This window comes from Microcaecilia unicolor, chromosome 5 (genome assembly GCF_901765095.1).
Source record: "Microcaecilia unicolor chromosome 5, aMicUni1.1, whole genome shotgun sequence".
Lineage (NCBI taxonomy): Eukaryota > Metazoa > Chordata > Amphibia > Gymnophiona > Siphonopidae > Microcaecilia > Microcaecilia unicolor.
In genome coordinates, this window is record NC_044035.1 from 295,625,662 (window position 1) to 295,641,280 (window position 15,619).

The window sequence follows — 15,619 nt, forward strand, 5'->3', positions numbered from 1 at the left end:
TTTTTGGCCCACTCTATGAGCTCTGTCCAGGTTTATCCCACCTCCTTCCGCTGCTTCTGGGAACCGTGCTGCCAGCCAGGTTTCTAGGGTAGCTTTAGAGTGTTTCTGGGAAGCCCACGAACCTTAGATTTTCCCTCCTTGATCTATTCTCCAAAGTCATCTAACTTCTGTTGGCACTCCACTGTCAGACGTTCCAGCTTTTCTATACTTGCCACATGCTCATGCTGGACGTCTTCAACGTCCGAGACTCCCGTTTCCAGCTCGCCTGTACGGCGGGTCAGCTCGGACGCGAGGGCCATTAGCCCGTTTAGTTGTTCTGAAACCTGGCTGAATCGTGAGTCCAGTGCGCATACCACCACTTCTGTGAGTTCTGCCACCAGCGGCTCCACTGTTGTGCGCGGTGGAGACGCGGAGGGCGCCATTTTGTTTTCTGCTCCGCAGAGTCGCTTGTCTTTTCGTTTCGTCATTTTAGTGGTCGCTGACATCTTATTCTGCACCAAAAATTTTTCCATGCACTCTTGCTTGTATCTTAGATTCTTTATATGCTTCGGATCGGGTGCAGCTACAAATCTCAGGTTAGAGGCAGCCCTCGGTGTAACTTAAGTCCACCTCCGCTCACCGCATCACGTGACCTCCTGTTTTCTATCTTTTAACCAGTTTTTAATCCACAACAGAACACTACCTCCTATCCCATGGGCCTTATCTTGATCTAAAGACTGAAATATCAAGATAGTAAGAAGGTTATTCTTCTATTATTTGATCTCAACTTTCTTTGCTCTTGTTAATCATGCTCTCCTATCTCACAGATATAGGGTTAGGCACTGTGCTAGCCTGGTTTCACTCATTCCTTTCCAACAGATCTAACACTGGTTTACTGGCACGAGGCACATTCGTCAGCCTTCAGTACCAGTGCTGAAGTCCCTCAGGCTTCCATCTTTAATATTGTTGTGGCTCCACTCCTTACCATTATTTAGTCTTTGGGCTTAACAATTTGTACAGATATTCAAAAAGGCTTACCCCACCGATCCACCATAAATCCCCACACCCAGCAACACAGCATAACCAATGATCTTGACAATATACAATCCACATTCCCTTCGACCCTCATGTTGCCTGATACACACCTACCTCATTAGACCACAATACAACCTGTATTTGTTATCAACCGAATTGGCGAATGCTATTACGGTACTATGTAAGCCACACTAAGCCTGCAAATAGGTGGGAAAATGTGGGGTACAAATGTAACAAATAAATAAAATAAATAAATCCCATGTCTCTCCAATTTCCTCTGGAGTCTTTCATGATATATTTTGTCAAACGCCTTCTGAAAATCCAGATACACAATATCAATTGGCTCGCCTTTATCCACATATTTGTTCACCCCTTCAAAGAAATGTAGTAGATTGGTGAAGCAAGATTTCCCTTCACTAAATCCATGTTGACTTTGTCTCATTAATCCATGCTTTTGAATATGCTCTGTAATTTTGTTCTTTATAATGGTCTCTACCATTTTGTCGGCACCAACGTCAGACTCGCCGGTCTATAATTTCTCCTCTGGAACCTTTTTTAAAAATCGACATTACATTGGCCACCCTCCAATCTTCCGGTACCACGCTCGATTTTAAGGGGCCTGTTCATCCTGGCCAGGATTTATGTATTTATTTTAAAGACTGCTTGGTCTGGAATGAGTGTGTTAGAGGCCTCTTCTGTGTATGCCTTCCTATGCTTAGGCCTGTTCCTAAGGGCTAGGCCTAAGGCCTGTACTTTACTCGGTTTGGTTCTCACGTTAGCCTACTAACTCAGCATCTTGTGTAACAATCATTGCTTTCTCAGGAGCTGAGAACTGACACTTCATAACATTTAGTTTGCAGCTGAGTATGTTTTTCATATAAGGTGGATGTAACCTTGGCAGTTGCTGACAGGCTGAGGACACAGTGTGAGGGCTAAGGGAGATAGACAAAGAGAGGACACAAGGGTATTGTTCTGGCTGTGCACACAGAACTGACACAGAACTCATAAGTAATTAACCAATGGCCACCGACTGTTCACGTGCAAACACATCAGGAGAGACTGATAGAATACATGACCAATCCATATATGGTATAAGGCTACCTAATGGTTCTGGTTTATGGGAAATCATATGATTGCTGGGAAAATGTAACTTGTAACAGTATATACGTGATGCAGTATTAGCGGAGCAGACCTTGTCTTTCTGGATGTGCACTGCTGATTGGCAACCTGCTCCAGGGAGAGAACTATTTTTTGTATTTGGCTCTGTAAGATATCAATAAGGATAATAACTGATTGCACCTAACTAAGCCTAAGTTCTCTGTCTTATTATTTTTTGTGTTTTCCCCTCCCTGCGTGGGCTAAGGAAGGGAGAAAATAAATCACACTTCTATTAGTTAATTGTATGTCTTTTCTGATTACATAGTAAACTGCCTAGATCTGTGCTCAGTTCATATCAAATTTTAATAAACTATCTACTACAACATAACAGTCCACCAATGGCAGGCAAACAAGCACGTTATAAAGTTATAATACTATTAATCTTGTCAGAACAACTAGAAAATGACCCTGTAAGAATCTTACAGTCCTACCAAGGTGTGATACCCCAAGTGAGGGTTGAGGATGGGCCTGCAGAATAACACAGTCGGACAAAGGTATATAAATGAAAAACAAGTGTTTTATTGACGGAATCCTTAAGTCTTTTATGTCATAGGGCCAGGAACACAAGGTGAAATCCTCTGTAGTGCAGTACATACAGTCTCAAGCAAGCCTCTTGTTGGCAGGGCCAAAACACAGTCTGTGGCTGGTGGGGCTGCCACACCCCAACCACAGCCTGTAAGTTCTTCTCCGAGTTCCAGATCTGGCTCAGAGCAAGGCTTGCAAGTCTCAAATCAGGAAAAAGGGTGATTTACCTCAGCCAGGTCACGACCATTAAACATAAGTTGTAGTAGGACTTCAGTTCTTCCTTCCCTAGGCCTCCTTAACCTCACTCTGGCCCTGCCTTTTATACATCCTGGTTCTGACTCCACCCCTCCCAGCTCATTTCCTCTGGTGGTGGGACTAATGACCTTAAGGTGGCTCAGGCTATCTAAAGGATCCTTCTTGAGGTTAAGGGGCAGTGTTCTGTATACCCCCTCACACAGGGCTATAGACTCAATTGATCCCTCAAGTAGCCAACAGACTCTTCATATGGACCTGGTGAATACTCAAGACAAACAGTATGCCACCACAGCTTTGACACACTTCAAAAAAAAATGCCAAGGATAGAATTATTTACATATTCCATAAACTGTGCAAACATGGTTTGTTGGACTGGATTTCTAGCCAAACCCCGTTGCTTGCTATTATTATCCCCTTAGGCTTCCTCTAAGTCCTGGGTGACGGAAGAGCCTGTTGTGTAGTAGGTTTTTGTGTATAATTTATACAGTGGTGGAAATAAGTATTTGATCCCTTGCTGATTTTGTAAGTTTGCCCACTGACAAAGACATGAGCAGCCCATAATTGAAGGGTAGGTTATTGGTAACAGTGAGAGATAGCACATCACAAATTAAATCTGGAAAATCACATTGTGGAAAGTATATGAATTTATTTGCATTCTGCAGAGGGAAATAAGTATTTGATCCCCCACCAACCAGTAAGAGATCTGGCCCCTACAGACCAGGTAGATGCTCCAAATCAACTCGTTACCTGCATGACAGACAGCTGTCGGCAATGGTCACCTGTATGAAAGACACCTGTCCACAGACTCAGTGAATCAGTCAGACTCTAACCTCTACAAAATGGCCAAGAGCAAGGAGCTGTCTAAGGATGTCAGGGACAAGATCATACACCTGCACAAGGCTGGAATGGGCTACAAAACCATCAGTAAGACGCTGGGCGAGAAGGAGACAACTGTTGGTGCCATAGTAAGAAAATGGAAGAAGTACAAAATGACTGTCAATCGACAAAGATCTGGGGCTCCACGCAAAATCTCACCTCGTGGGGTATCCTTGATCATGAGGAAGGTTAGAAATCAGCCTACAACTACAAGGGGGGAACTTGTCAATGATCTCAAGGCAGCTGGGACCACTGTCACCACGAAAACCATTGGTAACACATTACGACATAACGGATTGCAATCCTGCAGTGCCCGCAAGGTCCCCCTGCTCCGGAAGGCACATGTGACGGCCCGTCTGAAGTTTGCCAGTGAACACCTGGATGATGCCGAGAGTGATTGGGAGAAGGTGCTGTGGTCAGATGAGACAAAAATTGAGCTCTTTGGCATGAACTCAACTCGCCGTGTTTGGAGGAAGAGAAATGCTGCCTATGACCCAAAGAACACCGTCCCCACTGTCAAGCATGGAAGTGGAAATGTTATGTTTTGGGGGTGTTTCTCTGCTAAGGGCACAGGACTACTTCACCGCATCAATGGGAGAATGGATGGGGCCATGTACCGTACAATTCTGAGTGACAACCTCCTTCCCTCCGCCAGGGCCTTAAAAATGGGTCGTGGCTGGGTCTTCCAGCACGACAATGACCCAAAACATACAGCCAAGGCAACAAAGGAGTGGCTCAGGAAGAAGCACATTAGGGTCATGGAGTGGCCTAGCCAGTCACCAGACCTTAATCCCATTGAAAACTTATGGAGGGAGCTGAAGCTGCGAGTTGCCAAGCGACAGCCCAGAACTCTTAATGATTTAGAGATGATCTGCAAAGAGGAGTGGACCAAAATTCCTCCTGACATGTGTGCAAACCTCATCATCAACTACAGAAGACGTCTGACCGCTGTGCTTGCCAACAAGGGTTTTGCCACCAAGTATTAGGTCTTGTTTGCCAGAGGGATTAAATACTTATTTCCCTCTGCAGAATGCAAATAAATTCATATACTTTCCACAATGTGATTTTCCGGATTTAATTTGTGATGTGCTATCTCTCACTGTTACCAATAACCTACCCTTCAATTATGGGCTGCTCATGTCTTTGTCAGTGGGCAAACTTACAAAATCAGCAAGGGATCAAATACTTATTTCAACCACTGTATATATATATATATATATATATATATATATATATATATACCAGGGACGTATCTGAATCCGGCGGTAGGGGGGGCCAGAGCCAGAGAGAGGGGGCACATTTTTGCCTCCCTCCCTCCCCCCCCCCCCCCCCCCCCCCCCCCCCCCCCCCCCCCCCCCCCGCTGCTTACCTTTGCTGGCGGGGGGCCCCAAACCCCGCCAGCCGAGGTCCGACCCGAAGTCTTCATATTTCGTCTTCCTCCGACTCCTCCGTGGCCATGCTGCAAGTAATGCTGCTGATTCGTTGAATCCAGTTCGGAGTCTGAAGTTGCAGCACGTTGTACGCGTGTACGACGTGCTGCAACGTCAGACTCCAAACTGGATTCAACGAATCAGCAGCGTTACTTGCAGCATGGCCACGGAGGAGTCGGAGGAAGACGAAATATGAAGACTTCAGGTCGGACCTCGGCTGGCGGAGGTTGGGGCCCCCCGCCAGCAAAGGTAAGCAGCAGGGGAGGGTTGTCGGCGGGGAGGGGGGCCAGGGCGAAATCTGCGGGGGCCCAGGCCCCTGTGGCCCCACGCAGATACGCCTGATATATACACTAGTAAAAAAGGCCCGTTTCTGACACAAATGAAATGGGCGCTAGCAAGGTTTTCCTCGGAGTGTGTATGTTTGAGAGTGTATGTGAGAGTGACTGTGTGTGAGAGAGTGAGTCTGGGTGCAGGTGTGTCTGTGAGAGAGAGTGTGTGTGTGTGAGAATGAGTGTGTGCAAGTGTGTATGTGAGACACAGTGTGAGAGAGAGAGTGTTTCACACAGATACAGTGTGTGCGAGAGTGTGTGTGACACACAGACTCTCTGCGAGACTGAGTGTATGAGACCAAGAGAGTGTGTGAGTGACTGTGTGACAGAGAGTGAATGTGATCAGGGCCGTGCCTAGGGTCTCTGGTGCCCCCCTGCAGACTATCAGTTGGCGCCCCCCCCCCCCCCCCCCCGGTCTAGTATAAAATGCCATAAATAAATAAATAAATATAAACTTTTAACGTTGAGAACCTGATTATCAAAGTGCACATATTCCAAACACTATAATGAAAATAAAATGATTTTTTCTACCTTTGTTGTCTGGTGACTTTGTTTTTCTGATCATGCTGGCCCAGTACCTGATTCTGCTGCTATCTGTCCTCTTAATTCCATTTCCAGGTCTTCCTTTCCATTTATTTCTTTACTTTCCTCCTTTCTTGCCTTACATTGGTAAGTAAAAGCTGGGTCCTCTGCAGACTTAATTGTCCAGTGGATCCAGCTTCTGCCTATTTTCTCCATCCATGTGCAGGTTTTCTCCCTTTTCCCTCATCTCATCTGCTTCCTCTCTCTTCCCTCCCCTCCATCCATGTCGATCATTTCTTCTCTCTCCCTTCCCCTCCATCCATCTGCATCTCCTTCCTCTGTCTTCCTTCCCCTCCATCCATGTTCAGAATTTCTCCCCTTCATCCATGTGCATCTCCTTCCTGTCTTCCCTCCCCTCCATCCATGTCCAGCAACCCTCCTCTCCCACTTGCCTTCCCCTCCATCCACCCATGTCCAGCACCTTCCCTCTTTCTCGCCTACCCTTCCATCCAGTGTCATCCCTCTTTCTCTCTCCATCCTTCCACCCATTACCCTCTCCCAATCCTTCCGTCCATTGTCTCCCTCTATCTCCCCTTCCTTCTAGACAGTTCTCTTTCTCGACCCTTTTCCATTCAGCATGTCCTCTCTCTCCCCATCCTTCCAGTGTCTTTCCTCTTTCCCTCCCTACCAGCGTCTTCCCTCATTCTGACCCCTCCTTCCAGCATTTTTCCTTTCTCCCTCCTTTCATCCAGCCTTTCTCAGTCTGACAGCTAGGGTCTCCCCCAGTTTCTCCCCAGCAGCTTCTCTCTCTCTCTCCTACCCATGTCCCCTCTTTCCACTCATCTCTCTCTCTCTCTCTGTACCCCCTTCCATCCAGCATCTTCTCTCTAGCTCTCCCCTGCTCTTTTCCATGTCCCTGGCTCTCCCCTGTTCTTTTCCATGGCCCCTCTTTCTCTCCCCATCTCTTTCTGGCTCTCCCCTGCTTTTTTTTCCATGTCCCTGGCTCTCCCCTGCTTTTTTCCATGTCCCTGGCTCTCCCCTGCTCTTTTCCATGGCCCCTCTTTCTCTCCCCATCTCTTTCTGGCTCTCCCCTGTTTTTTTTCCATGTCCCTGGCTCTCCCCTGCTTTTTTCCATGTCCCTGGCTCTCCCCTGCTCTTTTCCATGGCCCCTCTTTCTCTCCCCATCTCTTTCTGGCTCTCCCCTGCTTTTTTTCCATGTCCCTGGCTCTCCCCTGCTTTTTTCCATGTCCCTGGCTCTCCCCTGCTCTTTTCCATGGCCCCTCTTTCTCTCCCCATCTCTTTCTGGCTCTCCCCTGCTTTTTTTTCCATGTCCCTGGCTCTCCCCTGCTTTTTTCCATGTCCCTGGCTCTCCCCTGCTCTTTTCCATGGCCCCTCTTTCTCTCCCCATCTCTTTCTGGCTCTCCCCTGCTTTTTTTCCATGTCCCTAGCTCTCCCCTGCTTTTTTCCATGTCCCTGGCTCTCCCCTGCTCTTTTCCATGGCCCCTCTTTCTCTCCCCATCTCTTTCTGGCTGTCCCCTGCTTTTTTTTCCATGTCCCTGGCTCTCCCCTGCTTTTTTCCATGTCCCTGGCTCTCCCCTGCTCTTTTCCATGGCCCCTCTTTCTCTCCCCATCTCTTTCTGGCTCTCCCCTGCTTTTTTTCCATGTCCCTGGCTCTCCCCTGCTTTTTTCCATGTCCCTGGCTCTCCCCTGCTCTTTTCCATGGCCCTGGCTCTCCCCTGCTCTTTTCCATGGCCCCTCTTTCTCGCCCCATCTCTTTCTGGCTCTCCCCTGCTTTTTTTCCATGTCCCTGGCTCTCCCCTGCTTTTTTCCATGTCCCTGGCTCTCCCCTGCTCTTTTCCATGTCCCCTCTTTCTCTCCCTCTCTCTCTCTCCTCCTACCGTTTCCAGCCACGTTCTCTTCTCTCCCTCCGGGCCTCTTTACAGTTCCAGGCTGGAAATTTTGGGACAGTCCTGCATTTCTGCCCATTCTATGCTGTTGCATTATGGGACTCGAAGCACTCAATGGGCACTACAAATCCCACACTGTTTTGGGATATAAGTTCAAAACCAGGATTGCCCCAAAATCTCCAGCCTGGAACTGAATAGCTTGGCATCTCTGCAGCTCTGCCCTTCCCTACCCTTCATGCCCCAACATCTGCCCTGCCCTTGCCTACCCCTTTCCCCATCCTTCCTTGTAACTCACCATCAGTCCTGTCCTTCCCTTCCCCCATAGCTCAGCATCAGCTCTCCTACCTACTCATAGTTGGGAACAGTCCTGCCCTTCCCTCCCCCATAGTCTAACATCTCCTCTTCCCTTCTTACAGATGGACCCACACATGGCGGTCCCTTATTTCTAATCTTTTTGCTATTGTTTTCAATAGCATTTACTATCATTGTGGGTTAAGTCTAGATAGCCTTCCCCCCCCCCCCCCAGTCCAGCACCGCTGTTTTCCCTCTCTCCAACCCCCCCCCCCCAAGCACCGCTGTTCCCCCCCCCCCTCCAACGCTTTGTTTTCCCCTTTTTCTCTCCCCCAAGTCCAGCGCCATTTTGTTCCCCCCCTCCTCTCTCTCCCCGTGTCCAGCGCCCCTTTTGTCACTCCTCCCTCCACGGACCGTCAAACCTTACCTTAGCAACGACGAAAGCACACTGCCCACATCCTTCCCTCGCTCCTCCGAGTCCTGCTCTCGCTCACACACTTCCTGTTTGCGCGAGGGTGGGACTCGTGAGTGACGAAAGCAGAGGGAAGGATCCGACGCCGGCTGGGCTCAAATCAGCTTCTTGTTGCTGCAACAAAGAGAAAACTTGACAGTCGGGGCCCGGGGGTGGGAGGATGAGAGGGAGAATGGAACGTGGTTGGTGGTAGGCTTGGGAAGGGGCTGGGTCTCGGGAGGCGTGTTGCGGAATGGTAGGTGGGAGGAAAGGGAGGGGAGGAAGCACAAATTTTAAAAAATGTGCCTGCCTGCATTTTTTTTAAATCCGTTTTTAGCTACGCCACTGCCCGGGGGAGGATATGCGAGGGGATGTTGGGTGGGCGGGCTCCAGCGCTGCTGTCGGGGTCCGGGAGCTGAGGTAGGTGGCGGCGGTAAGCATGGTGCGGCGGCGCCCTCCAGAGGTCGGCGCCCCCCTGCCATGCTTACCTCGCTTACCGGGTTGGCACGGCCCTGAATGTGATACAGTGTGAGACATAGATTGTGTGAGAGACAGAGAGTGAGAGAGAGAAAGACATTGACTGTGAGAGAGAGAGAGTGTGTGAGACAGAGTGTGTGTGTGTGTAATAGAGATACCTCCGCCCCCCCCTCCCTCCGGTGTCAGGCCCCCCCCCCTCTCTCTCTCTGGGTGTCTGAGCATTACTGTGCAGGACGCTGAGCTCTGGCTGTGCTTCAAGGAACTGACCAATCCTTTTTAATAGAATGCACCTCCAACATTCTGAAGCCGAGAAACCTCGTGTGGTTGGTCACTTCTGCTTGTGACAAACCCGGAAGTATGTGATGTCAATTCAGGAGATGGATACAGAAAGCAGGAATGCCTCAGCCATGCAGTCAGCTTCAGAATGTTGGCGGTGCATTTTATTATATAGGATCTATATATAATGTTTTTAATACAGTCCTATTTTATGCTGTAACTCATGTAATATTATTTGGAAGAGTGGGGACCTAGTACATACTTTAAGGTAAAATATAGTTATAAATACAATGATTTGGGCCCCCAGAAGTAAACAGGATATAGTTATTTACCCCTTCATACAGTATTAGGGCTTGTGGACACTCCATGGAAAGTAACAGGCAACAAATTTAAACCACTGGATAATTTTCTTTTCTTCACTCAATGCACAATTAAACTGGAATCTATTGCTAGAGGATGTGACCAGGATATCTTGTCTACCTGGGTTTAAAAAGGTACTCAGACAATTATTTGGAAGAAAAATTAGTCAGGGAGCATTGAAGAAAGCTACAGCTTATAGAGGGAAGTGAACAACAAGGAATGAATTTACTCCTACGGATCTGCCAGGTTTTGTCTTAGTGACGAACTGATCACAGAGAGACCAAAACTCAACAAGCTTGTATTGTGGCTCCAAGCCTGCATAGCAATTATGTTCTCTAGGAGATGCATATTTTCCTGGTAAAGATCCTATGGGTACTTACACATTTTGTAGAAAAACAAAACTTGTGTATATGGGTACACTTACTAAACAAAGATGGGGACACATGGAATGCTTCCACTTCAGCTTAATGCTGAAAAAAAGTTCCATTCACAACTAATCCAACCTATTTTCCAGTACATAGGAGCCAACTTTTTAAAATGGTTGAGGATGCTAAACCCAAAGAAGATTACCCCCTCCCTGGACAAAGAGTTTGCTCAATATTGGGGATGCTCAAGAACCTACAATAACCACAGAGCTGGCTCTTATGTTCCTGTATATACATACATTCACAGGCCACAAATGGGTACATGAGTTTTACATGAGTTTAACAAACTAAACCCTGGTCGATCCTCATGACCCCACCCCTATAATTTGTTTCACTGGAGAGTAAAAAAATATATTTATTTTTTTAAGCATATATTTTTCCTCATACAATAGGGGGAAATGCTTAGTAGAAAAAAAAAGGCAAAAATAAAAGCTACATAGGGGGAGGGGGAGGAGAAAACTACATTTAAGCAACTCTAATCAAAAAAATCCAGAAGCTCAGGAGGATGTCACAAGATCTGAGCAATATATACTACAGTTAAGGAGAAACTGATAAACATGTATCCTCAACTACCTATTAACACAGTAGGCCTATCTTTAAGAAAAGATAATATAGTCCAATGTTTAAAGAAAATAAGAATGCTCATTGTCTTAACTCCTTCAAGATTTTTGCTCACCAGTTGCTAGTTCAACTGAACTGGATGAAAGTACACGGTTTCATAACCATAAAAGCTGTTTGGGGGGGGGGGGGGGGGAAGACACACGAAGAGAGTAGACCAGTAACAAAGATTTATGTAGCGGGTTATTTCAAAAAGAACCCCTCCCCCATGAAGAAAGACATAGCAATGCTCTATACAGGTGAAAAAAAGAAGATATTTTGAGATCCAACCTCATTTCACATTACCCAAAGTAGAGGAGTGTGGTAGCCGCCGTGTTAGTCCACTCTTAAGGTTATCAATAGAAATCAAACAAAATAAAACATGGAAAAGAAAATAAGATGATACCTTTTTTTTTGGACATAACTTAATACATTTCTTGATTAGCTTTCGAAGGTTGCCCTTCTTCCTCAGATCGGAAATAAGCAAATGTGCTAGCTGACAGTGTATATAAGTATACACTGATTTGCTTATTTCCGATCTGAGGAAGAAGGGCAACCTTCGAAAGCTAATCAAGAAATGTATTAAGTTATGTCCAATAAAAAAAAGTATCATCTTATTTTCTTTTCCATGTTTTATTTTGTTTGATTTCTATTGATAACATTACCCAAAGCAAGAACCAGCAATGTGATCCGATGATATGACACAATTCATTTTCAAAGCACTTAGCCTCCCAAAGTGCTTTGAAAATATGCCTAAATGTGACACAATGATCCGAGCCCTTATGCTCCAGGTCACAATCATAGTTTCAGATATACCGGCATAGCATTGTAAGGCACACACAACAGCTGTAAGAATAAGAAAACCAGCACCTAGTAAAAAGACAAACGATCCAGGTAATAACCATAAGAAGGAAAATCCAGGAAGTGACAGTCTGTTCCAACCGTACTCACCCAGCACGACGGGCGGCCTCAGGGACGGAGTTCTATACGAGTGCCACTGACTCCCGGGAACAGGGAAGCAATCACCTCCGGGCAAGAACAGCGGTACTGGCGGCAGGAGAATCAAGCACACAGCAACCCCGAGGTAAGCGAGGAGGCGAGTACCGGAGACCATGTCTCCCGAGCATACCACAAGAAAAGAAACACCGGACAAGGAGCACAGACCACAATGGCCAACACACGTTCTCAGGATTACCAAAACAATGCAAAACATCAAGCACCCAAACACCACAACAAGTCACGCCAACCGGAGGGCGGAAGAAGGCGAGGCTTTGCCGAACAGCCAATCAGCGGCCTCGGCGGCCAAACAGTCCCTGAGCGTCGACCGCCGATACATATCTGTGCTTCGCTTTGCAGAGAAACCCAATTGCACGCTAGCAGTGCATGTGACTGTGGGCCTTCTTCGGCTTCTTCGGAAGGCGGAGCTGGAGGAGGGATGGACGGCCAATGGTCTGTGTCTTGAGGCGATGGGAGCTGTGCGAAACTGGCATAGTTTAGGGTTCGTATTAGTTTAGAGGAGGTGGTTCTACAGTTTACCCTGTTGGCTTCAGAAGGCAACAAACAATACTGCTGCCCTAGACTATAGAACTGCCATGAAAAGGATGGGGAAGAATTAAGGAAACATTTTCTATTTGTAGAGCATTGGCTGCTACCTCACCTGCGAGTCCTCCCCCATAACCACTTCTAAAAAAAAAACATTGTTTATGCCGCCCGTCGCCAACAGGGATTGAATGAAAAAACAGCTGACAGCCGGCCGAGGAGTAGTTTAAAGGGTATTTTATTAAAAGATTAGCGCATGTTATCTGCCACAAAACCCATTTTATTCTTATGTGCCCTACTGCAAACAACATGCGCTAATTTTTTAAACAAATATCTAACTCACTAAAAAGCCAGAAAACAACCATCAACAATGCAAATAATGTAAAAAAAAAAAAAAAAACCATAATGCAATAACCACGGCTTTCAAACAGTTCGATTTTCCCAACAGAATGCCCCCCCCCCCCCCCCACAATGTTTAGAGCATACAGTTCCAACCTCAACCTCCTCCCTGCCTGACACTCCCCATTCCTTGGCCAAAGTCTAACAATGTACTCTGGGATTCAGTGGCTTTCTTTACATCCAATCCCAATACAGCTAAAACCAAAAGCCAGTAGTGTAGTCCTAAAAGATCAATAATTTAGCAGCCAGATTCTTGCTCAAATGAGACATGTCCGACCATTTCGGTGCCCAACACTACGGTATGTGGTCCAAGGTTGCTGCTGATTCGTTCTGACCCTGAAACTTTAATGCCACTGTCCTGTAGAGCAAGCTGTGCAATTGGGTCGGACTAGAAGTTCTGTTTTGGGATCCTCCAATTGATTAAAATACACTTGCAGGCTAAGACAAGCACATAGTAAAGAAGTACTTTCTGTGCTTTGGCTGTTTGTCGTATTACCAACAAATCTGCAAATAATATCATTTGGGGTGACAATATAATTTGCCTATGTAATATTTTCTGCACATACCAAAAAGAACCAACACTGGTACAGATCCACAATTGGTGTCCCAGCGCAGCCCTCTCTTCCCTGCATTTCAAACACATTTGAAGTGGCAATAACCATTCAAAATGCTCTGCTGGGAGAAATCTAAGATCTCAGTATAATCTTCTACAATTGCTCTTGAAAATTAACATTAATATGTTTAACTGGGAAATAGGTTCATTGAGGTGATCCAATTCCTTTTGGTCCAAAGTAGGCAAGTTTAGATGTGTTAAATTAAATCCCTGTGATTCAATATCCCCCCCCCCCCCCCCCCCACCTTCGCTGGTCACAAAGTTTCTTAATGAATGACACAAACCTGGCTGTTATATTTGTATGAGGGTATAACACTGTTCCTACATCACCAAATCTTGATCCTAGCCAGGGTTACACCAACCATGCACACAGCTTGCTGTATTTATTTCCAAAAGCATATTGTTTATGTTTATAATAAGTGTTGGTCTTTTGTACTTTTTCATGGAAAAGTGTGTTTAAGGCTGCTTGCACTGTCAGCAAGTACTCTTTTTTCTCCCTAGTGGGCGTAACAATGAAATGTTGCTGTTCACGTTGAAGATCTCTCTCCAACTGCAATATATTCCTGGCTGTTTCTCGATGCTGCCTAGCCACATAGGCTATGACCTGTCCCCTAAGTACTGCCTTGGTCACGTGACAAACAATATAGGATTTGAATAATACTCCCTGTTGGTCTCACAAAATCTCCCCCCCCCCCCCCCCATTTTTTTCAATAGGCATAGTTGGAATTTAGCATCATGGTACAGATATTTGGGGAAGGTCCACCTCTGACCCCGGGAATACCCTGGTCTTCCTTCAGTCTCCAGCCAGACTGGGGCAATGGTTGCTATCATCAAAGGGCCTATTTCTGATGCACACACCTGGTCAAACCAAGATTGTAAAAGAAAAATATAATCCAGGCAGGATTAAGACTCGTGGGCCCTTGCCACGTGTGTACATTCCCTCTCCTGAGGGTGCAAGGCCTGCCATATATGTACCACCCCCAAACTGGAACACACATAGGACAGACCCTGTAACTCCTGCCTCCACCACATCATGCACCACGGCATGACTATCCTAGAAATAAGCAGTGGATTTTCCCCAAGTCCATTTTAATAATGGTCTATGGACATTTCCTTTAGGAAGCCATCCAGACCTTTTATAAACCCTGCTAAGCTAACTGCTTTTACTACATTCTCTGGCAACAAATTCCAGAGTTTAATTACATACTGAGTGAAGAAACATTTTCTCCAATTTGTTTTGTAGCTTCATTGTGTGCACCCTAGTTCTAGTATTTTTGGAAAGTGTAAACAAGCGATTCACGTCTATTATCATGTTGAAAAAAATTATTGGTCACAGCTATCTGTGCCAAAGTTAAAAGAAACTCTTATCAAAGAAAAACTTCAGTACTTTTAAAGCCTCCTGTTGAGGTATAACCAGGGGTGTAGCCAGACTTTGGCAGGAGGGGGGTCCAGAGCCCGAGGTGAGGGAGCACATTTTAGCCCCCCCCCCCCCGCCGCCAACTCTCTCGACCCCCCTCCCGTCGCCAACCCGCCATCGCCTACCATTGCTGGCGTGGGACCCCAACCCCCGCCAGCCAAGGTCCTCTTCTTCTCGCAAAAGGGTTCCTTCTGTTTCTGATGTCGTGCAGGACGTCAGAAACAGAAGGAAGCCTTTTGCGAGAAGAGAACCTCGGCTGGCGGGGGTTGGGGTCCCCCGCCAGCAAAGGCAGGCGACGACGGGTCGTCAGCAGGGGGGTCCAGGGCCAAATCTAAGGGGGCCCAGGCCCCACGTAGCTATGCCACTGGGTATAACCATATAAAGTGATGTAATATCCATCGTCATTAATATCAGTTGATGTAAAGAATGCTCTGATTCACTAAAGTTTTCCAGCGCGGAAAGAAATAAACTGAAAGGGAGCGGTTCTTACATGGTAGTATATAGTGTTGACTAGAGTGGGAATCTGCACGCATGCGTATTGTGATATGGCTTTACAAGCTTAATGCTTTGGTATCAGCCCGGGTCACTGACGTCGCGGGAGAGTCACTTCACTTGTGTGTCTGCAAGATACTCTGTCCAGGGAGAACTCTTCTCCCTGTTTCAGGTAATGTTTCTATAGAAACGCTGGCTTGGCTTGCCCATCTGACCTTACTCCGCTAATCAGGTAACACATAGAACTTGTATTTTTTTTTTTACCA

At 46.5% G+C, this 15,619-nt stretch overlaps 1 protein-coding gene across 1 annotated transcript in view; it reads right to left on the reverse strand.

The window, feature by feature from the left end:
• The window catches only part of PLA2G15 (phospholipase A2 group XV), a 55,372-nt gene extending 43,087 nt beyond the window's left edge, over positions 1-12,285 (reverse strand). Inside the window, exon 1 of the mRNA XM_030205140.1 lies at positions 11,845-12,285. Coding sequence (XP_030061000.1) covers positions 11,845-12,106 — 262 coding nt within the window. The 5' untranslated portion in view covers positions 12,107-12,285. The remainder of the gene's footprint in view (positions 1-11,844) is intronic.
• Positions 12,286-15,619: the final 3,334 nt, after the last annotated feature.